Genomic DNA, 24740 nt, shown 5'->3' with positions numbered 1-24740 from the left:
CTCTGTTGGAAATCCATTGAATTGTAAAAGCGAAAGCTTCACAACTCGATCGAAGACATCTGCTGCTGCGAGAAGTTACCTTTCATTTCGTCACAAATAAGTTTCATAAAACATACATCTTAAAAAGATTACTGTGAATGTTGGGACTTTGAGAAACGAGCGCACTCTATCATGTAGAAATTGGTATTGGTACATTTTAACGTAGGTATTTATTTTAATAAATAAGTTGAAGACGTGGTACTATTTAAAGGCGAATTCAAGTGCCGTTTAAAATTTAATTCATATCTAATCCATAAAAATATTTTAATAATGACAAAAACTAGAAAGGCTCTTAAAATAAACACTAATTATTGGTGCATATTTATTTAGGTGAAGAATTGCAATAAGTAATTTTTAAAATAACCAAGTAGGTTTGTTTTATACAATTTATCTAATGGACATGTTGGGGGCGACCTCTTACGTATTGTTTCTAAAACATGTTTTCCGCAGTGAATAGTTATCCTTATTTTTCAGCATGTCGGTAAACGATAAGAGATGGCGCTGTGGGGGACAGAGTGCATTTAACCCATATCAAGCTAGAATGGTACACCCAGAGTGATGACATAGTTAAGCTCTTGTCTCTATAAATCGGAAAATCGAGTTTCCGCAAAAAATCATAAATTCTGAAAATCACTTTTCCAAGTGCGTAATTGTTCACAATATGGTGGATGCCTGACAAACTCTCTTTACGCTTTAACATGTTTATATTACTAATTCAGTATACAGTGTTAAATAAATAAATTCAAATATTGACGCAATGGAGCGTAATATTGAAATTCTTTGAAAATGACAAACCAACTTAAGTTTATTATGAAAAAAAAGTAAATCACAATTTGAAGATTTTTAATGAATACATTTTTGGTTAGTGCACTCTGTATATGGAGTATTATGACTGTTATTAATATATAAGTCTGACTTGTCACGTTAACTCAATTTTCATGAAATTCTTCAGTTTCTGCTCGAAAGTCCTGCTAAGAGACCTTTAAACATGCTGGGGACATCGGGACCCAACAAATCGCAATTGTTTACATTTTCCACACTTGTTTAAATGAATAGCATTAAGCGGGATGTTCTGGCAACGCGCGATGAATAAATTACCAAAAAAAGGTCGCCGAATGCATAACAAAAGGCAATTTTCGCGACGGCCAGCCATACAAATCATCGAAAACATTTTTCTGGCTGTTTGTCTCGCACACCACGAACGTCCGAGGAATTTCTTTTACCGTGTTGCACGTCTGGAGGATTTTTTATTCAAATCCGCCCCCCGCAGAACGACGCCCGTCCATATAAAAGACTATCGACGATTTTTTTAAACGTTTGTTATAAATGGCGTTTGCCAAAATGCACAAATTAAATGGTGGCGTTTGTTTGTGTATTTTCCTGTGCTTTTTGGTCGTGGTCGACTGTACACGATACGACGTTCAATGCGGAAACAGTCTCAACTGTTCTGAGAACGAACTGATGAAGTACTTTGACTACTTGGAAGATCGGTCTGAAGTACCGATAGTGAGGGATTTCGTAACGCTGGAGAGAATTGCCAACGTTAACGACGATGGGCGTGCTGAAGACGACATCGTAGACAGAAGTATCAAATTCTTGAGAAATCACCAACTTAAAATCAAATTGCCGAATGACGAGGCTAGAGGACACTTTGTAGCAGGTAAAATTATTGTCTGGATTATCAAGAAATTGGTTTTGTATAAACTGGCCACGATCATCCTCGTCATGTCCTATTTGTTGTTCGCGGTTTAGGGAGTGGCCGTCCAATCGGATTGCCTGAGCACTAAGGTTAGTTAAGAAAATAAATACAACATGCAACCTTCACCTCCAGCTTTTTCTTCCAATGATCTTGCTTCCAAGCAGTCGAATCTGGCTATTTTGATGTTCTAATATATACCATATGCCTTCTTAATCTGGTGTTTAAAATTCGATCTTCAACTTTTTGATCTCGGCAACGGCAAGTGAAAAAGAGGACTCTAACTAGCGAAAATTAAAATTATATCCGTTTATTCCTCTGGACATATGGGAGTAAAATTAAAATTTCCTTGTTTTATATTTTACCGAAGTCAAAATTCAATAGTTTTTACACATTTCAATCAACTAATCAATCTATACACGTATATACATTCCGTGATTCATAATTGATTTAAGTTATGAGTTGTGTTGGCAGCGACGTAACTTTGGGTTGTTTGTTCTGTGATTATTTTTTACTCCTCACTCCTCATAAAGAGCTCTGCTTGTTTAAAAGTTTAATTTAAATTTAGTTGAAATTTATTTTGTTTTAAGTTTATTCATTTTATTTATAGAGTTAAGGTAAAGTCTGTTCATAGATATAAGAAAGTGACTAACTGATACGAATTAAGGAAAGATCTTGGCAAGGTGTAAAAATGAAATATGGCCGAACAGGTCCGTACTTTGCTTAGAATTTAATTATTTGGGGTTTTGTTAGGAAATATACTAAACAATATTAATTTATTTATGTTTAAATCTAAAATAATATTATAATATATTTTTATTACCAACTTAAATTACTTAAAATTATTCACATGTTTCAGTATCACTATCGCTATCTTCGCCTCTTCTAATCATTATTTGTTCTGCTTTTTCTATATGTTTGACAGAATTTGCCCAACCTTGTGGAGGGATGTTAAAACCTTCGATTTCTATACGTTTGAGGACATTGGAGTTAACACGGGGAAAAACATTATCACGACGAATGGCAGTTTGCAGTTGGTAAACTGTATTCTGTATTCCTTTTGTAGGTTCAAACTTTGTAGAACCTCAATTAATTGCTTTTTGGTATAATCTTCGTGAAAATAAATGTCGTTATTATACATGTAGTTTTGGATTGTTGCTTTCATGTGACACGAGGAAGGAGTTTTAGTCAACTGTCTACTGCATTGTCCATTCCAATTACGATATTAGGAGGAATGTTTGGAACTAGTTTGTTTTTAAACCAACTTTCAAATAAATCAGCAGTGGCAATGCAGAGAAGAATCTTTAATAATTTTCGCAGACAGAGAAAGTCCCGGAATCCAACCATCTTTAGAGCCAGCATGCAAAATAGTTATTCTTTTACCTCTTTTTGATAGCGCGTTTGTTTTACACTTACCAGGTTTCATCCAAGTAAATAATTGGCTTTTGTTGTTCTCTCTAAATCCTAATTTTTTCTAGATATTCCAGTCGCCATTTCTAAAAGATTCCATTAAAACTTGCCTTTTGCCATTTTTTTTAAATCTAAAATTCTTGTCTTGAATACACTTCCATAAGGCAGTTCTGCCACATTTAACAGATGGTTCCATCTTTTTCAAGCCTCCTAATTAGGATATCTAATGTAGGCACGGTTTGTTCCTCGTATAACTGGTTAATTTTACGACGTATTATATCTTGATCACTTTCATCTACACTCGAGAAAATGTCAGCATCGCTTCTTTTTTTTCTCGTTGAAATGGGATTATTCACAATTTTCCATACAGTTGATGTTGGAAGTTTAGGTAATAATCTTGTTGCATTGTATGTTAATCACCACCCTTGGATAATCCCATTTAATAGCAATTGGTCACTTTCTTATATCTATGAACTGACCATATATATTAATATTCTCACGTTAAAATGTTATTTCTTTATCTTGAAGTCTTTCAGATTAGTATCAATGCTTTTAATATCTATTTTTCCGAAAAATATGGAGCAACAACTAGGGCAGCCGGGGGAACTTAACAAAACTTAGTCTAATATCTTTATTGTTTATGTATCAATTATATTAATTTATTAATTTAATAAAATACAGCTATAAAAATTATATACAATATGTACATTATTAATGTTGCTGTAAAATATTCATAAAAATTGCCAAAAGTTAACTAATAAATGGACCTATTTTTGGTCAGCACAAATGATATAATTACATACTGTTAAAATTAGTCATGGCAATTTGTCATTCCGCGGTGGTTAGTGAATTCCAAAACCACCAAAAATTGTGTTCGCCGTGCGCCACCTCACTTCTATTTCCCAATGTTGCATATTGTATTTCTCGATGTATAAATTTAAAAGTTAAAAAGTTTTTCTTGGAAGCTGTAAAACACTTGACTAAACTATAGCGTAATAATTTGGATTTATATTCATATCGATAACATTTAAATTAAAAAGCCCCTATTTCTACTGATTTAATTTCGTCACTTAGCTTATTAAATAGCCGTTCTCCAGTGAGAACTTTGAGTATTTGCCATTTGCCATGATCTTTCCTTAAATCCGCCGAAGTTGGGTATAATTTAGATCTTAATACGAAGAAAGTGTGCGCTTGCAGAGAAAGCGAGAGAGTCAGCGATTTCTAATTTTCTCTCAATACCCACACAAATTGTAATACGGATAAACCGTCTGATCAGAATTTTTGGTAATATTAATTTTTTGATCGATTGATAGATATGGATTGTCACCGCTAGAAGCAAAGCGATCTCAAAGAACACATATCACAAAAAAATGTTAATTTCGAGTAAAATACAATTTTTATAATACATAATTTTGATTAGGTCTGTCTGAATGAATTGTTAGTTCAAATGCCAACGAATGAATATAAATTAATAATATTTCTGTATTTAAAATTCGAAAATCACACTTTTACGCATATTTTAGTTTTGGAAACTAACGTCATTTTTATATTTCCAGAGCTTAAACATAATATTCTATTGGAATATATAGAAGCTTTTAATCGAATCGAAGGCTGATAGCAATATAAAGTTTTTGTGCGGCTACATGGACATAGAAACATAGAAAAAACATCAGCAGAACTGAATTTCCGCAGTTCAAACTCATTCGAGTTAGCTCGAACCTAAATTTTGACACCATTTTGCTGTTCGATCTTGTCACAACGCTTGCCTTGTTGCCTAACTTCTCTTGCATTTTTAAATCTACGCTATTTGCTGTTAACATCGAAAGTAGATGCAATTTCGCCCCAAGAAAAGGAGAAGGATAAGTTCCAAATAATGATTGGAAAATAAAATTGAGTATTAATTAATAAAGTCAATTGCTAAAGCAAAAAATAATAATTTATTATATATTAAACATATTTAATTTGTTTAAAATCCCTAAATGCAAATCAGTTCGAACATTATGGGAGTTTCCTATGATCGTCAGCACAATAGAAAATTGACTATTGTGTTATCGATTTAAATAAAACATCTACAATAAAAGCGAGTAACGAAACCGTAATGAAAACGTACAACCGCAACTGTGCCAAGATGAAAAAACGATCATCTCGTCTAAGGAGAAATCGTAGCCGCTCTGTCGCGATGGACGGCTTTTGCCGTTGTTTTATATGTTATCGAGTGATTTTAAAGAGATCGAGGACAGGAAATTAAAAGGCCGGCGGCGTAAATAAAATTTGCCATATTTAAAACGTGATTTTTCTCTTGACTGACCCCGATACGCGATTAGTAAGATGTAGAAAATGCGACGCAAACATTTCATCGATGAAACGAAGCCCACCCATTTTTGTTATCCGTAACGGGTTAAGAATAATGTATTGTATTTTGTTCAGTCATGATTAACAATTAAATATTAATTAGCAACCTTGTTCTTTGTCAAGCTCGAATTTGGTTCTTCACCGTACACAGTCGTGTGACATTTTGGTCAAATTTTTAAACAACGTCGGAAAATGCATAATATCTAATTCTCTTTCTGATTAATACGTTTCCACTGCCATAATCATTCGCCCATCACCGACATCCATCGAGATTTTTCAGTTCCTCTCCATAAAGGAGATTACAAATTTATTCATTCAATCGAGTAATGGATAGAATTATTAAACAGCCAAGAATAAAAAGCTATATTCGGCAAATGTGTATTCAAAACTAAATAGATGCTAATAGGCAACACACATGCACGCATATCCGAAGGTTTGACTTTATTCTCTACAAAAAAAAATATATTTTCCGTAAATCTTTGAAAATATAGAGCGACTTAACAAATATTTTGAAAACTTTCGGAACTGTAGTATATTGGTAAAGAGATTATTTGATGAAAACTTTAAAAATAAAAAGGGAAATAAAATTGCCACCCATGTCCAACCCCACATACAGTAATTAAGCACACTATTAATATTTTAGTATTATTTGTTATATTGTGCAAATATGGAGTGCTTCAGACAAACCAGACTCGATGGGGCTCGATGGGCTTGATTGTTTTCGTCGAATTCGCTCACTTTTTCTAAACCATTCGAATTGCGACAAGTGGGGGAATTAAAATGTACCAACTTGTTTATTACATTTCAGTTCTTTTATTATTAATTTCCATTAGTTAATTACTTAGTTAGCTAGCAAGTAGTTTTTATATAATAGACGGATCAAAATCATAATGGTGTATGTGTGGGCCTTGGTTGAATAAAACAGCAAAAATATTTTGAAAAATAATGAAGCTTCATGTTATATTCAACTATGATCAACCAGCTTTATAACATGATACTAACCTGCGGTAGTGTATTCCTGAGTATATCATATTAACCTTAATTTTTCAAAGAAACTTCCACAGGCTACTGTAATGCTTTTCTGTCATATTTGTAACGCAATATGTAATCACGGTTAGTTTTTAACCCAGTGTTTATATAATAAAATAAACTTCATTTTGAATAATCATCATGAACACGTAGTAATATAATACAAATAATTCGCGCTAATCGAAAAACTCTTCACGTTAAATGATAACAGTCAAAGTATTGTTAATTTTCAGTCCCCCTACCCCTTCTCAGTGCTTTTTATACACATTTTTTATAATTAGGTTTAATTGCTTCATCAAAGTAGCCAAGTTCTATAAAAATGTTTTGTAATTGTTTTTTTTTTTATAATTTTTCATTGATCAAGCAATGACGTTTTACGGGGCATCTTTGGATTTCCGCATGATTCGTAACACATAAATTAAATCATTTATACACCTTAGTCAACGGTAGACAAGGCAGCGTCCGCAGTCGACGCAAACCACAAAGTCACGGTAAATTTACTTGAGGCCAAGTTCAAGAAGAACCTGTTCAGCAAAAGCGCCGACGAACTGAGTAGGCACACTTCTATCGACATGCTCGATGGGCGAAGGAATTTTCGCCAGATGTGATCAAATTTCACTATTCACCATTTTTGACACATTTTCTGAGGCATAATCATTTGTTTTGAAAGTAAAGCCGGAATTAAATCGATCACCATTCTTTGAACATGCCCAAAAAAATGGACGAAAACAAAATATATATTTTTTTTTATATTTCTTAATTTATCAAGGTCATTTGTCTAGATCCTACCAACCAAATAAATTCTGAAAGGAGTGAAGGAGTGAGTAGGGAATATAAGTCCTAAGAAAAAATTGGAAAAGTTAAGAGAAAAGCCATAAATTGAGTCTCAAAAGACTACTCAACGACTTCTCAATATTAAAATTGTGGTCACTAATATGTTGAAGGATTTTTAAGTTGAAAATTCACTAAAATGTCATCTTAAGAAAAATACTAAGATACAATGGCAAATTAGTACGCATGGTGGATCGCGACAAATAAATAATGCTAGAAAAGTATATATATAATTTTCATATGTAATGCCACCTAAAAAATAAAAGAAAACCCATTCTATAAAATAAGAAAGAGGACAAGTCATTGACTTATATTAGTAAATAAAATAAATAAATAAATTAAAAAAATACAAATTTCTCTTCATTAATGATACGATTCACCCGTCTTATACTGAGTTTTTTATGCCTGTGCTGTTCTCTCTTCTGTAGTTCTTATATTTTATTGAAGTAGGAAAAAGTTTTAAAAAAGGGGCTTATAAATGTAACATAACTGTAAAAAGCACACCGCATGCATTCGCTGTGCTTTTTTTTAAATAAAATAATAAGAAAAAGTTACGGTCCTCAAAATTCTTCGCAATACATCCGATCATTTGTAAAGACTTTTTGGGACTGATCGTTGGTGCTCCGGTGTTCCGGCCTTTACCTCCCACCTTGATATGGGTGCAGTCCAGCATGGTTAGCTTACTAACCCAGAGAACTGCCGCTTTCCGCCTTTGTCCGTGACATAGTTTACGACTTCCTTGAGACTGCGTTTTTTGCTTCTCCTTCCTGCACAGCTGCCACATTCCTGACTACTCTCTCCCCTTCTTCACGCACTTGTTACTTTCTGCCGGTTAGGTTAAGGTGAGAGACGTTCGACATTGGCATTGTTTTTGGTATTCGCCAATTAGTTTTAACAGGCTTCACACCGATGGTTAAGTGTAATAAAATTTCAATAATGATTGGGTTTAGGCGATTTAGTTGTCTGGTGATTTAATCGTTATATTCTGGATGATGGCGTAATTAATAGGGCGCACTTTCGAATCATAACTCTGGTTTTAATTAATTGGTGTTGAGTAGTTAACAGAGAATATATTGTTTTTGCCTAATATTTTAATAGACAATTAAAATAGGTTTTAACTTGAAATGAATAACCTAAAATTTAGTAAACTTTCTCTTAGAATTTTTTTACATTGATAAACCCGACATTTTAAGATAATTTTCAGTACAACAATATTTGTTTTCTTAAAGAAGTCTGTTTCAAAAATATGTAGAGGGATTAAAACTCAATGGGTATGCAAAGGACCCTTAGAGTTACCTTACTTATATTTAAGTCACTTTTATTATTTTGCATTGATTTCATTATAAAATTCCTTCTTTTTGATTCAACAACACTGAAAATGGTTAAATTGTTAAAATCGCCTTCAAATTCAATATTTTTGGTGGTTAACCAGTCAGTAATATCTTGGTTTCTTCTCTATGCGTCCTGAATGTTAGCTTCGTTATCCTACTACAGAATCAGCGTAAAGATACATTATCATCGCATTAAAATAGTCATCCCTGGTCCCTTTTCCTGAATTTACCTTAATAACCGTTGACAGGCTGCCTTTCATAACAACTTAGTGAGTTATTTGTTAGTTCCGACATATTTTTAATAGAATATAACCTTCATTAACAAAAGTTTCATCAAGATAAAAATATTCCTGCTCTCTGCTCTATTTCTTTTATAAAATAAAAAGATGAAACTTTTCTTCGAATTACAATTTTGGTGTCTTTATCTAGGATTTCAATTGATCCACCTTCAATTTTCTTGGGAGATTCCAGTTAAGTGTGGACTTCCGAACTGCAGTCATTGGAGAATATGATCCCGCATTTCCGATAAGAAAGGGTACTCGACCGTATTATGTAGTCATTGTTGTAAAGTAAATACCAGAAAGCGGCCAAGATAAAATGCTGGAAGTTATTTTTAAATACCTAGAATAGCCGCTAGAGGACGTAATCGCATTCTTCAATTTTATATTCTGATTTTTGAGAAATAATTTTACATGTCAGATAACTCAAATAATCCCCGTTGTAAGAAATGGATACATTCGATTATTTTTCGTAGCTCAGTTTTTGATGTACCATTAAAAGGAACGCGGTGGGGGGTGTCCTATCATTTTCGGATTAACTGAACTCAAAGCTTCTAATAGGCCATCAACTTTGCCCTGACTGGATTGATTTCAATTGCTTGTATTGTCGCCAAAAGGCGATATCACTACAAATAACATTTATTTTCTCAAGGGTATCACTTTTATGCCAACAAAAGATGCCCTGGTGAAAACTACATTTTGATATCGATTTCCTAACCTACAATATATATATATATATATATATATATATATATATATATATATATATATATATATATATATATATATATATATATATAAAATACCTATCCTTGTTAAATACTAATATATGTTCTTTTATTATATATATATATATATATATATATATATATATATATATATATATATATATATATATATATATATATATATATAATTACTGTTAAAATCCCACCATTAAATTTAAAATTGCCATAATAATTAATACTAATTCCTATATGATTAAATATTGCAATACTGCTGCTATAGCTGCTATATTAATCTGATTAATATTTATACACCACCATTATAATTTTTGCTATTTTGTTTTCCAAAGCACACTTGAATTTTGAAAAATTCGAATTGTATGTAGACAGGTGGTCAATATACTTCTCTCAGATTGAATGAGTATTATTATTACCGACACTTTAAATATAATTTTTACACTTTAACCTTAAATTTATAAATAATTTCCTGAAAGAACGAAAATTGAGATTTAACAACATACGGGTATACCGAATATCAAAATAAATAAGAACTAAACGTTCAGATTTTCACGAAATTATATATTATGACATGACAATTGTTTCGACAACACCGTGTCTTTATCAAATGTATCGAATATATTCCCACAGAAGTGATATTATTTCGAGTTTTAATTTCTTTTACTGATTTTGAAGTTTTGGAGAAGGATATCGAAATTTAATTTCATTTTGTCGCATAGCGCCCTCTAGCAGTGTGCCAAGTAATCTGCTCAGGGTACCGCTGACTCAGCTATTCCATGTTTGGCAAAGTGTCATTCTGAGTGACAGCTATTTTCGAAAACTTTCGAACACTCTTAAAAATAACTTCCATCATTATCTAGGGTTGAGTCTCCTTATTTGACCAAATTATATAAATCCAAATAATTGGTTATTCACTTTCTGATAGTGGAGAATTATTCGCCTACGACCGCAACCGTCATACCAACCACACAAGTAAAAGGGATTTTTTTTTTCAGAAAATCGAAGCAAGAAATTGAAGCGCCTCATATTGCCATTGCTCCTGCTACTCAAACTCAAAGCGGCAATAATCATACCCATAATCCTCTCCGTGGTGGCACTAGTGTCATTTAAAGGTGTGGGTCTAAGTCTCGCCGCCTTGGTACTATCTGCAGCTACCGCATTGAAAGGTTTTCTTGAGGGCTTCCATCCTCATCGGAAATTCTCGTATGAGGTTTTGTCACCAGTTTCTCATTGGAGTCGCTCGGGTTTGACCCATGAAATTGGGCAACAGGGTTCCCAAATCCCTATCGCTTTTGTATAAAATTGATTTAATTTGTGTTGTAATTTATTAATATATTATTGTTTTTTGGCTCGTTTTATTCAGTTTTCTATGTGCACAATAAAAAATAAACCAAAACGAGGCAAGGCGAGATTGCAGAAAAGGGAGAATCTAAGGCAGAAAATCAACACGCAGCAGAAAAATATTTTATTTAAGTAATAAATAATAACATACAAAAAAGTACTTCTTCCACGGTGAACGATGCTTGCTTGGCAAAGATCTGAAAGGAAAAGATATTTTTTGTCATTTTTTAATTCTAAAGCATTTTCTTTACCAGTTATCTTTCAGGCAAAATTTAATTCGAAACTGATATACAGTAAAATATCCGTGACCAGTTTGCTCTCACTTGTGAAACTTTTATTTTATAAATCACAAAGAAAATTGAAAGTTGTTCTATATAACGCTTAAAAACGGTAAAATTTATTTCGCTAATACGATTTAGCTATTAAATGAAAGGCCAAATGAAACGTTTGCCACCGGATGGAATCTGTAACAACTGGCCTTAATAATGGCTAAAGATCGAACTTTCCTTCAGTTAATATGGTGCCGTCAAATGCAGAATGGGCGATAAGTTGTAATCAATGCGAATTTTGTTTTTTTTTACCAATCCAATAAAATTTATAACAGTTTTGACAATTTGAATTGAAACAATAAAATGACTACGATTTGAATTAGCTCTTAGTAGTTTTTCCATGTTTAAGTGGAAATATGTGACAAAAATGATGAACTCCTTACACACAGATGGTTTTTAATTTTCATTTTTTTTATATTCAAATATTCGTAAAAAATTAATTAAATATTTTTTTATTGTGCTTTGTTCTGTTATCTCATATTTGCCTGAGTTTGTTTTCATGTTAAAAGTATTTATTTCAAATTTTTTGTCAGAATTATAATTGGTGAGTATGTTCTAATTCTTTCTTTTGCAGTACATATGTAGTAGCGTGGCTTATCGAAAGGAAAAATTATATTTTTGTAGTACCCATTAACCACTTGGAACGGTTGGAATTTCCACGATATTGTGGAACAGATAATTGGCTCGAACTAAGGGAACTATGACCAGCTTTGACTAAGCTTTCGTTTGTCCTCCCAAAGTCGTGGAACAAAAACCCAAGCTGAAATGAAGAATATATTTTTTACATCTCTTTGTCGAGTGTATCGATAGTATATTTATTTAATACAGAAAATCTCGAATAAGCATTTGGTGCATTTCCTGGTTTTCATGTAATGCGACTGCAACAAAATGACAATATGACAAAATATGTACACAATTTAGGTTTAACCGCGAATACCAACTTTTTTGATAAAATGTGGAGCAAGTAATTGCGACATCCTTTATAATATGGAACGATTTTGTCTACTTTCTTCGAGATAAATTTTCAAACGCGTATTATGAATCCGATCGGCATTTCTTACTCCACTGAGCTGCAACTTCTCATCTTTCACACCACGATGTACAGGGACGTATCTAAAGCAATTCTACACTTTCATACTTACGGTCAATTCATTAACAATTAATTAAGTTAATTATTTTTTCTAGATCCTGCTATAAAATACCCAATTATGCACTGATGAGGCTTGCGGAAAGTGTCACTTTAGTACGCTAACTTTGTTAATTATTGTGGCTAGCCAATTAGACGTTTCCTTTATTTTGGCTACTGGTTTGGGAGCGATTGGATGTTTATAGCAGATTTTAGCTACTGATAGTAGTTTGCCTGTTTTGATGGTCTTGCCAAAAAACTAGTAATGTTTTTAGTCACTCGTTTATTAGGCACTCGCTCCGCTGCATTTTGCTCATGCTTGTGGCTAAAGCCTGTTACTAAAGTTACGTTTATCGCACTTGCTGCATAATATGCTATTTAAGTTTAGCAATAAGAGCGAGCACAATAACTTGCTTTTATAAAATTAATAAATGCAACTGAAGTAAAGTGACTAAATAATAATTATAATAAAAATTATGATTTTTATTATCTGTTTATACGATTTGTTGTAACCTGGTATGCTATCCACCGGATCGCCGGTTACTCCTAATTTATTAATACATATTTAACAACATTACTAATATCTTACTCGGTTCTCACGTTCAACTTTGCTTACTGATGCTAAATTATTAGAAATTACGTACAGTAGTATTTCGATCATTTATCGGGAGCAACCGACAAAGCGGATTAATAATAATTCTGTTCATATCGACTTAAACATTCATATACGTTGCCAAAAAATTTGAAATAAAATAAAGACGATGAAAGTTCGGCAAACTCCTAGTATTTCTATCCATATGAGGTATTTAGCGGAAGGTAATTCAAATCTAGATCAAAAATTCACAAAAATAAGATTTATAAAATTTGTTTAAAAAGTGACATATGCGGAAGCACTAATTTTTGTAAATTCTTTAAAATGTGAAAAGAATGAGGTAGAATGGTGTAGAACCTTTATGGCTTAGATCTATTAATAAGATATCTCCGAAATTGACCTATCTATACTCCCACCTAGTTTGGTTAATCCTCACACCCTGTACAGATAAATATTATTGCCGTATATTGTTATAAATTTTGTTGACAATTACAATTTTCGAGGTTAAAATTATGTTTTAGACGAATATGAAATGCTAAACAATTGGGCAAAAATCACTTTCGGATTCTGTAATTAACGAAACATTATTCTTATACTCTAGGATAGATCTCCGTGAAGTAAATAAAGGTCTGTCCACGGAATTGTATTATTCTAGTTTCCAAAAACAATACTTTTCAGGATTTTTTTTTGTATATCAGAAGATCGTGGAAACAAAGTTTTAATAATAAAGTTAATTCACGATTTAGTTTTCAAAAGAAACTTGTAAATGTTAAAATTTACCTCTGAGATGGTAGAAGTCGCTACCATTTTTTTACAGCTATGTTTAAGGGGTTCAGACAAAAAAAAATTAAAATACAAGTGATACACTTATAATTTTCTAATTGAACGTTATTTATTGTTTGATGTAGGTAACAAAATAAATATCATTTAAATATTAATATTATTAATTATATTGGTTTTAATTTTTTTAATAAATTTATTTATTCTCTATATTACTTATTTGAACATTATTTTTGACTCGAACAGAGTTTACCGAAATATCAACAGACACCTGTACGAAGAGCTAACGAAGTCCAGTGATTTGCTGCATAACATTTCTTAAGCAGTTACAGTGGTTTTTAAATTTGATGAATCCCCATAGGTTTCGATTTATAGATGGATATATAGAGAATAATACAAATTTTGCTTAGATTATAAAATTTTTGTTGCCATACATGAAAAAAATTCAGTATCTCCCAACAAGTCCATTTAAAAATTTGAAATTCTAGTTATTTTACTGCGATATTTCTTTTGCATCCAGGTAGATGTCGCATGAAAAATGTTCCATATATGGAATAATACAGATGGGGTTAAATTAAAAAATATGAATACGAATCGCCACTTTCGAAAAGCTATTTTTAGTTCTCCCTATATATAATAATAATAACAACAATTTAACCTTTATTAGCACAATTCAAGTATACCGTGTGCTAAACAAAACGACCCACTATACGATCTGGAAACCCGTAGGAGATACGAAACAACGAAAGTTTCGTACAAAAGTTTACTGGATTCTCTTGAAAATTTAAAATGTTATTTTTTGTAATTTTGTTGATGCAAAGTGTCCCAAAAGTATCCCCAAGACATCAACATTGTTTTTAAATGCAACGCCCTGTATATTTCGGCATTTTTGGAATCCTTGGTTAATAAAGTTCACTTTCTTAAGAAATCCCTATTCGAAGTTTGCATAGTTTAGGCAGAAATTGAGGTTATTTTTTTCCATATAAAATTGTATTGTGACGCTACTGATCTAGGTATTGTAACGAAAATATAACCACAGACTAAGGAGATGCTGCACTACTCAATCAGTTTGACAGATGCTCCTCAGCTGATACAGAGTGTCCCAAAATAGGTGGTGCCGTTTTAAAAATAAGGTAAGGTTGTAATTTATCTTATATTTAAATTTTACTTACTTTTTGAGATATTCGAGGTTTAATATAACACCCGTATAAATTGTTGAATTTAAAGCTGCCCACATTAGGTCATTTGTTGGCAATATTACGTATTTATTTAGTAGCACAGACCTGGTACTACTTCTTTTAAAGATATAGTATTCCATATTTTTTAAACAGAAATATGAAAAACAACAAAAGCAAACCGAAATGTCAAAGTTTGTTTATATCTTAATGCGTCAAAAAAAAAAGATTGTGATATCATAGTCAACTACATTTTTAAATATTTTGATATTTCTTTGTTGTCTTGATGCCTTTTTTTAGTACACTTTTTTTTTAAAGATTTATTTATTCTAATTTCTTGTTTAGTTAGAATATAAACTTTAATTATTCACTTTTTTATTAGGTATTTTCAATTAAGCTATTAATTAACTATAAAATGTTTCTTTAAATACCAATTCTAAAGTTATATTTAATATGTTAAAGTGTATAGTATAGAGTCGATTTTTCCAAAATTTCCACTTATTAATGGGCACCCTGTATTGTTTGCAATAGGTTTTATTCGTACATCTGGAGTATTATATCTTTAAAGAAGTAGTATCATGTCTTTGCTATTTAAATTTAAATTCAACAAGAATTTATACGGGTGTTATCTTAAACCTCGCATATATCAAAAAGGGAGTAAAATTTAAATATAAGATAAATTAAAAACTTATGTTACTTTTTGTCCTAGAATTGGTATCTGAATGAAACTATATTGTGTTTTTAATTGAATTCGCCAAAACTTCACCACCTATTTGGGACACCCTGTATAAGCTGAGGCGCATCTGTCAAACGAATTGATTACTGTATCATCTCCTTAGTCTGTGGTAAAATTTTCGTTTCAATACTTGTATCAGTAGCGTCACTACACAATTTTATATGGGGCAATCAAAACATGAAGAAAAAACACATAACCTGAATTTCTGGTTAAACTATGCAAAATTCGAGTACGAATTTCTTAAGAACGCGAACACGAATTCCAAAAATGTCGAAATATACAGGGTGTTCCATTTAAAGTAACAAAGTTGTTGGCCCGGGGGGAGGGGACACTTTTGGGATACCCTATATCAACATTATAATTATAATTATAATTATAATTACCTAAATCTTCAGGAGAGTCCAAGAAACTTTTGTACAAAACTTTTTTCTGTATCTCCTATGGGTTCCCAGATCGTATAGTCGATCGTTTTATTTAGCACACATTGTATATATCTATGCCGGTGCTGTTATAGATAGCTAAAATATAATACACTAATAAGTGTATATATAAAACAATATATGTAACTGCTATGAGCAAGCAGGAGTAAGCATATAAAGATGCAGAAGAGAGGGACGAAAAAGAACGAAAAAAGGATACGAATAAAAAGAAACTACAGTGTATAAAAAGAATGAATATTAAAATGTTATTGAATTAATTATGTAATATGACAACAGTGAAACGGACGTATCTTTAACTTACTTTTAAAAGTTCCAGACAGTACGAAAAAGGGATAGAGGATCAGTTTAATCTAATATTTTTTTAATATTAAAGAATCCTGTAAAAGAAATTGGTCACATTCAATATACATCCACTATGCATATTAAGACAATTTACGTCCTTTAAGAGATACATGCCTTCTTCGACCAATGCCGAAGACACTAATTTTATTTATCAATGCATAAAATCCGAATGCACACAGATGACAACAAATAATTATAGCACCCCAGGTAAAACCTCAGGTGTAACAAGGATATGATATGAGAATTGCGCTTGTCAGATTTATGAAAGATTTTCAAGGATAGTAGTGACTCTACCGTAAAAATACCGTAACATGAAATCAGATATTTTGGACTTCTGTTATTGACTATTATTGGCTTGCACAACGTTTCAAATGGTCAAATGTCTCTAGTCGTCTTCAGGTGGATACAGTATTTGAAATTTTCTGAAATGCCAAAATATCTCATTTCATCAACATTTATCGTTGACTATGATGTTCAAACACATTATTTATCTTCATGCCTTTAAAAGCTTTTAGTAATTTTGTCGACGTAAACTGGATTATGTGAAACCTTTTGAGATGTCATACCGTTCAATTTCTTCTGGCGAAACCAAATCGAATATCCGACCAGATGTTTCGTTTTCACGATGTCACAAAAACACATTCCTAATAAATATCGAAACTCTGTGCCAACGGAAATGGGAAGTCGCACTCTCTACGTTAATATGCAATTACGGCCGCACATGATAAGAAAATCAGTGCGAGTCCCACGAATTTTTCAAAATTGTAACCGCGTCGTATATAAAATAATTCGCACGGTACGATGTCGATCTAGATGCGATTACAGTTACGCGGGGCAGCATGTACGTTTTCAAAATTCTGGCGACTCTAACGGCGTTATGCTTGGCCTTTGAAGTTTCGGCCCTAGAACGCTCTTTCTCTAAACCGGCATTTAAAAAATACGCTGCCAAAAAATGCGCGCGTTCTTACACGCCGACTTGCTTGAAGTTGAAGCTCGTTTCGTGGATCGACAAGATGGATGAAACCGATAATTATGACGTGTTCCCTGGAGTGAGTTGGGTGAAGAAAAACACCACCGTAGATTCCAATAGGACGAGTATCGTTACGGCATTGTCTAGAGAATTTCCGAACAACCCGAAGGCAGTGCTAGACGCGTTTTTGGTGAAAAGGCTATCGTCCTATTTAAGGAACCACTCGTTTAAGTTAAATTTATCTAAGAATGGAACGGCAGGGTTCGGGCAAGCTCGTGAGGGTGGTGCGGATATAATGAAATCGACTTTGGTAGCTCTACTGATAGGTGAAGATTATCATTAGTGTGTTGTAGATATGTTTTTCTAAATTTTCGTTTCAGGTGGAATGGCCGTGATCGCGAAAAAGGCGTTAATAGCTAGCGTGCTTTCCTTGGTACTGACGACAATAGCTGGACTTAAGACTTTGTTACACGACGGTCATAAGGACACAACTTACGAAGTTGTATCAAAGCCCGTTTACAAGCACGCGCATGTTTACTCGGAACCTCACGAACATGGTCACGGGTACGGAGGTTATGGGAGGAGTCTGGATCCATCGAGATTACCAATTACTCCACTAGCTTCCGCATCTGCGTAGCTATTAATTTATTTGTTAATTTATTGATTCCATTAAATATACCTTGCGCACTGAGTTACGTATTATTTATTGTTGATATCAAAATTTTGAAAAACATTTTGGTTGACAAAACAAAGTACCACTCTAACATTTTTCGTGTTGTATGAGTGGTGGTTTTAGATGAAGCGATTCTGCGATACTTTAAAACTTGTGCGATTTTTCTGACATTTATATTTACTTTTCTGTGTAGTTTGATAATGCGAGGTACAAAAAATTTGTGACCGTCAGTTTAACATCAAACCAAACAACAATTGCCGCAGCAAAAGTCGATCACACATAAGAACAAGATTACAAAATGAATTAAATTTTAAAGAGTACTTAAAGATTACACATAACAAATTACAACAATTATAAATTAGTTAATATTCTCAACGACCAACATTTGCTTCAAAAGATTTAATCAAAACCCTTCCAGTGGGATTAGTGTGCATTTGTCAGGACAGTGTAGTTGAATTTCTAGGCGTTTATTTTCAAAATAACCAAATATAACCAAATTTGAATACTTCTCCAGAGAATGGTTAGGGGCGAATTCTAAGAATAATGTTTTTATACCTTGCTAGAACTTAACTATTTCGTGACATGACAATATTAACACTTTCAAGTCTTGTCGTTTTTAACTCTATATCGGAAATGTTAAAACTAAGCCTAATGTAACCGCATTCCATCCTAATGTAAATAATTAGGACATACTTTTCAAAAGAAAAATTCTAGGAAAATTCTTAGATGTTGTCGTTTGCTCAGTTGTCATATTGTACATAAAACATCATATAATAAAACTTAATAATCATTTGCCTACTTGAAGGGTAAAAGATAGTTTTGCTGCATTATGCATTTGATAGTTTTATAAAAATAAATAATAAATATTAATAATAAAAATATATTTTTTTTGGTATATCCTATGAATATGTGATTTTTTTGTCTTTATTTTGACAACATGCGACATCTTTCATTCATTCCTCTATACAATATCTATAGAATAATTCTTACTCGGTTCCTTTTGTGGGGTGGCCAAACCCGTTGCAAAAACAGCCATCGGGGATTGGATGGACCGAGAATCCCGACGATGGTGTAGGGACATGCCTGGGCAAAGAAAGGCCAAGGAATTCCGAAGGGGCTCATCGGCCAATTTTACAGCGGACCTACTAAGCTACAATAGTAAAGCCGTAAGGATAATGGTAGGTCTGCTGACGGGCCACTGCAGGCTTACGAGGCATCTAAGCTTGATGGAAGTGGAAGAAAACACAGAATATAGATTCTGTCAGGAAGAGGAGGAAACACCCGCAGACGTACTGGGGCACTGCGAAGGCCTAGCGAGAGTGCGTTTCCATGTGCTGGGCGATATCAAACCAGAGGCAGAGAGCTTAGGCAGAGGGAGCCATTATCGAAGTTGTGGAGTCTGGTTAGAGAGACGAACCTGGATAAAGCCCTATAGCTATGGAGAGAGTCACAATAGATCCTCTGGGTCGCAGTGACGGACAGGCTGACTGCTAGCTCTCCCAACTGTTAATCTAATCTAATCTAATCTATTCGGTTCCTGGAAAGCATATTTGAAAATATCTTCATTTTTTTAAGGTGATTGCAAACTTATTGTTGAATTTTGGTTCCGTCATATAATCTTTCACATCCAAGAGCTTAAAAAGTGAGATTGTACATTCAGCATTATCTCAAATATACCGAGTGTCTCAGTAAGAGCAACGAGGTATGATATTATAGAAACAGAAATTAGAAAAAAAATTAGTGACGATGGTACCATCTTAAAGCTGAGAAAAATTCTTCTAACATTATTTTTAATAAATATCCATATCTCCAAAAAGGCTTAACTCATGCCAATAAACTTGGAGTTGTTAAAAATGACTTTTCCTAAGCTATCAATGCTATGGAATATGGAATGACATAATTTTTTTTATGTCATTAGACAGTCAAATCAAGGCCCAACAATCCCCGCATCTCAATATATTTATCACAGCTTAGAATATAAATAAAAGAACTTAACACTCTGGATTTAGGGAAAACTTTCCACTGTAGGGGTTATCTAATTATCCCGAATTTAACAAATAAATCACAAATTTAGTTAGTTAGTCTCAACAATTGGTTAGTGGCCGAGTTAATGATTTTTTGGGCAAAATAAGTCAAATATCAAATACTGAAAAACACCTAAGCATATCCAAAAATTTAAAATAATTATAATAATAATCCTATAAAATAAAAAGGTTGAGCGTTAAGTTGTTTTATCCATATTTAAGCATAGTATAAAGATATTGAGATGCGGTTTTCACTTTGTGATGTACATAATAATAAAATAATAATAAACATAAATAGAAAAATTTAATTTAGGTTTTGTCATCCCAAGTATTTAATTATTGTTTCATTCAACAGCCCGTAAGGTGGAAAATTTTCCCAAAATCCAACAGTTTTTTGTGGGTTGGGTTGTTTCATTCGTATTTTAGAATAGGATATTGAGATGTGATTTTCACTAGACTGTTAGGCCCCTTCTTGACTATCTAACGACATAATAAAATCCAGAAATATAAAGAATTTTTTTTCGAATTATTTTGGTCAAGTAAACAATCATCACTGAGCCTATTAAGATGCGTTAAGCCTTTTTGTAAGTATGGACATTTATTTAGCAAAAATATTTGAATTTATCTTATAGCTTTAAAACAATGCGCATTTTGACTATGGTCAAATTTTTGTAGAAACCGAGTTTTAAATTCGAAATAACAATTTCATCAGTGGTTTGATTTTAACTAAACCATTCAAAATATTCTTATGGGTATTCATTCTCTCTGACGTTTGACCAAACATACAACTGATATTTTCTTACCTGGCTTCTTTATTTGTTAAGAAATATAAAACTTTTTATAAGTTTTCTATGCAGCTTCCTTGTCGCCCCGTCTTTTCCTCGCGCATTAGCTTAATAACATTATAGATTTATATTAGCAAACGTCCCAACAGCCCTATATTTGTTTCATGTATGGATGCTGGAAGGTCGGTGCTCTGTTCTTTAAATTGTTTTTCGTATTATTATTGTATTATTTTAATTATTACTATTATTATTATTATAAAAAAAATTCAGTACCTATGTAATGCTTGTCCATGACTTAGGCTGTAGTTGCGTGTGAGTGGGCTCTCACATAAATTTGCACCAAATATAGGATCTCTAAAGTAAAATGGTACTATAATATACTACAATACTATCCACTCTAAAGCTCAGCAACATAATTATTATCTTCTACCCAGTTAAAATGTACTAATCGATGCCGATAGGTCTTATTTCACTTCTGCTCACATGTGGAATGAATTTTTTTATTTTTATTTTAAAGATGTGCATTCGATCGGTGGTAAGTAGAAGTTGCTTTTGAGCTTCCAGCAAGTAATTGAATAATTTTTTCGACAGAGAAATAAAGTTATTGTGTGTGTCTTAGATCACCTTTGTTAAAATTTTTTTTGTCACCGTGTTCTGTGACTGTGATTTATAAATTTTCAACTATTTTTGTTTTCGAAGATGTATAATATAATTTGTGAAAAATATAAGAGTCGGACATCACCATACCGTTCTTCTTAAGCAGTATTTTTAAAAATTACTTGCGTAAAATTTATACCTGTTTAAGATGAACAATCGAACTTGCCAACCCAAGCCAAAATGCCATATTGGAGTCTAGATTGTACAAGAGAATAATAGTCTTTTTCGCTTAAGTTTCGTACAACATTAGTGGCGTGATGCCCATCGATCCACACCCCCGGGTATTTGATTTTGTCTGTTGATCTGATCTCCGTAATAGTTTATAATGGAAGAAATCAATTATATCTTTTAATGTTTCTTCAGCAATTAATTTCAGCTATTTCCAGTCATCTGCTCTAATATATATATTATTGTATCATCTGTAAAACTTATGACAAAACTGTACCTTGTGTTTAGTTTATCTTTAATAAAGGCGTATTGTTTTTTCTCAGTTAAATAACTTTAAAAAGATGAAATGGTATTTTTTTTTAAGTCAGCGTCTTCCAGAGCTTTAAAAGTATCTGCGTGGCTAATGGTGTCAAAGGCCTTTGCGAGATCTAGGAATATGCATAAAGAAGGATTACTTTTGTCGAGAAATTTTTGACGTTACTGATGTTATAGCGCATGGTGTCTTTTATTGCTTGTCAGAAATTATTTTAAATTAGTCTAAGAACTTTGTTAGTTTTTGTTTAAAGTCTTTTTTAAAAACTTTCGTCACTGTAGGTATGATACGATAGATTATATTATTATTAACATTGCCGATTTGCGACCTCCTATATTAAGCCCTCCGGTTGAAGTAACATCCGGTGAAAGTGCGACGCGAAGGAAAACCGACCAGCATTTTCGACAACCGATCTGTCATTTTTCACGAGGAAAAGTTTCACATCCCGTGAAACTTCGCGATTACAATTGCAAAAATGTCGCGTTTCTACCGATCGATCGAACGCTGGTCCGTCCCTGCTGAACTGCATTCGACGGAAATAACACACTGAACGGCATGTTGCAATCTCTCTCTTCGGGAGAGATAAATGTAACACGTCACACGACTATGGCCCCTAAGCCGACCGCCTATAAAGACCCCCGTTCGCGACACAGTAGTTTCCATTAATAATATATGATAACCGCGTGCATAGAAAAACAAGTTTAGCGTATTTTTTCGCCAATAGCTGCCATCTTAAGCTATATAAACTAATCGATACGGTTTAGGTTTATTAAAACGTGAACGTTGCCCAGCACAGCATGTTCACGAGAAAGGCACTCGTCTTGGCCCTTGCGTTGCTGTCGCTAGGGCTCGTAGCCTTAGCTGACGACGCCGGCTCAAAGAACGCAGAAACTAGTGATAAAAGTGAATACAAAAAATCCCTGACCAGAGACTGTTCGAATTATTATTCCGCGACGTGTTTAAAATTGGACGTCGTTTCATGGGTGGACAAAATGAACGAGGAGGAAGACTATAGTGTTTACCCCGGTGTGTCTTTAGTGCGGGAAAAGGACGGTGCTAGAGCTAACACCGCGGATATAGTGGCGGAACTAGCTAGAGATTTCCCCGACGATCCCGATGCCAGACTGGACGCGTTCCTGATGAAGAAACTCACTTCGTACTTGAACAGTCACTCCATTAAATTAGATCTCTTTAGCAAAAATGGTTTGGTGGAATCTGCTAGGGGTAGAGGCGGTGGTGGCGGTGGAGGCGGCGGCGGCTCAAAGGGAGGAGGCGGCGGCGGAAGCGGAAACGGAATGGGCATGATGATGGCCTACGGTGCCATGATGAAAGGAACTCTGATGGCATTGGCGTTGGGTGAGACAATGGTTCGTTTAGGAAACTGACCAAATCTTAACTGTGTTTTTTTAGGCGGTATCGCTGCGATTGCGGGCAAAGCTCTGATGACCGGTTTGATATCGTTGCTATTGTCGGCGATTATCGGCCTCAAAGCGTTGACCTCCGGTGGACATAAGCAAACGACCTACGAGATCGTGGCCAAACCCATATACACGTCGGCTCATACCCATTCTGAGTCGCACGAACACGGCCATGGTGGTTACGGTCACTCCTCCTATGGCAGGAGTTTCGACATGCCACTTCCTCTGGGGCTGCAGCCAGAATATAATCCCAAATAGCCTCAAAAAATCGTTTTTCTCTATCGACTTATTTATGTTCTTATTGGCGTAAATCGACGAATGACTGTTTTTGTTATTTATTTTTTTTACAGTAAATTATTTTCAAAAAATATATTGGTTTTTCCTGAAAGCCCCCTAGCCGCGACTAGCTAGCTCGTGGTGTGAAAATATTTTTTCGATTATTTCTCTGATCGCGCAACACAAGCCTGCAAAGAATTGAAGAATTATTTCTGACACCATAAAGTGAACTGGCCTAATTTCCACTAGAGCAGAGCCCGAATAAAATTATACATTCAAGCCTATAAACCATATTGCATTTATTAGGCAAAAAGTATACATTTCGTAGCAGAAAAAGAGATACCGAAACTTGAACCTGGTAAATCCTTATCCTACGTTTTGAACATCTTTTGATTTCAAAATGTTTAATTATATAAATCTGACAGTTTAATTTTTGTCACTATTTTGGTAATAGCCAAATTCACAAGAAAGTCCGAATGATATTTTTCTAAATAAATCTGAAAGTTCCGTCATAAAAAGATCTTGAGAGAAATGTTTGTTCTTCCACATAATTTCAGCACTCATTCGTATGAAATGGGATATGTTGACAATACTACTCGAAAAAAAGCGAAAAAAAGGGATATTTGGTTTTAATGAGAGCTGAAATAATAGTGTCATTTTATTTTGGTAACATTACATTAGTTTCTGTAACCAAGCACCATTGATGAGCTGACTAAAAATTCAAAAGTAAATAGCAAAGTACTAATTTTGGTTAGTTATGGATATTTTTGAACACCGTTTGAATAAGAGTCAATAGATTTTGCGGCTTGGTGAGGCATAACTGAAATTGATTAAAAATAATTATTACCCAAAATAATTGTTCTGTTAATAATCTTTGCGCCGCGGG

General features: G+C 33.5%; 2 protein-coding genes across 2 annotated transcripts; both read left to right on the top strand.

The window, feature by feature from the left end:
• Nucleotides 1-1365: 1365 nt before the first annotated feature.
• LOC132703205 (uncharacterized) lies at nt 1366-18222 on the top strand. Its single transcript, XM_060672330.1, has 4 exons — nt 1366-1699; nt 10705-10953; nt 17396-17866; nt 17921-18222. The coding sequence occupies exons 1-4, from the start codon at nt 1366-1368 to the stop codon at nt 18175-18177; spliced, it is 1311 nt and encodes a 436-aa protein (XP_060528313.1). The 3' UTR covers nt 18178-18222.
• A 4725-nt stretch (nt 18223-22947) lies between these two features.
• LOC132703746 (putative lysozyme-like protein) lies at nt 22948-23893 on the top strand. Its single transcript, XM_060673186.1, has 2 exons — nt 22948-23516; nt 23571-23893. Exons 1-2 carry the CDS (start codon nt 22958-22960, stop codon nt 23834-23836), a joined length of 825 nt encoding a protein of 274 aa, XP_060529169.1. The 5' UTR covers nt 22948-22957; the 3' UTR covers nt 23837-23893.
• Nucleotides 23894-24740: the final 847 nt, after the last annotated feature.

The sequence above is a fragment of the Cylas formicarius genome, unplaced genomic scaffold (genome assembly GCF_029955315.1).
Source record: "Cylas formicarius isolate icCylForm1 unplaced genomic scaffold, icCylForm1.1 PGA_scaffold_6__28_contigs__length_40554024, whole genome shotgun sequence".
Classification (NCBI taxonomy): Eukaryota; Metazoa; Arthropoda; class Insecta; order Coleoptera; family Brentidae; genus Cylas; species Cylas formicarius.
Note: the sequence above shows the minus strand (reverse complement) of the source record. Positions and strands in the feature narration are given on the sequence as shown.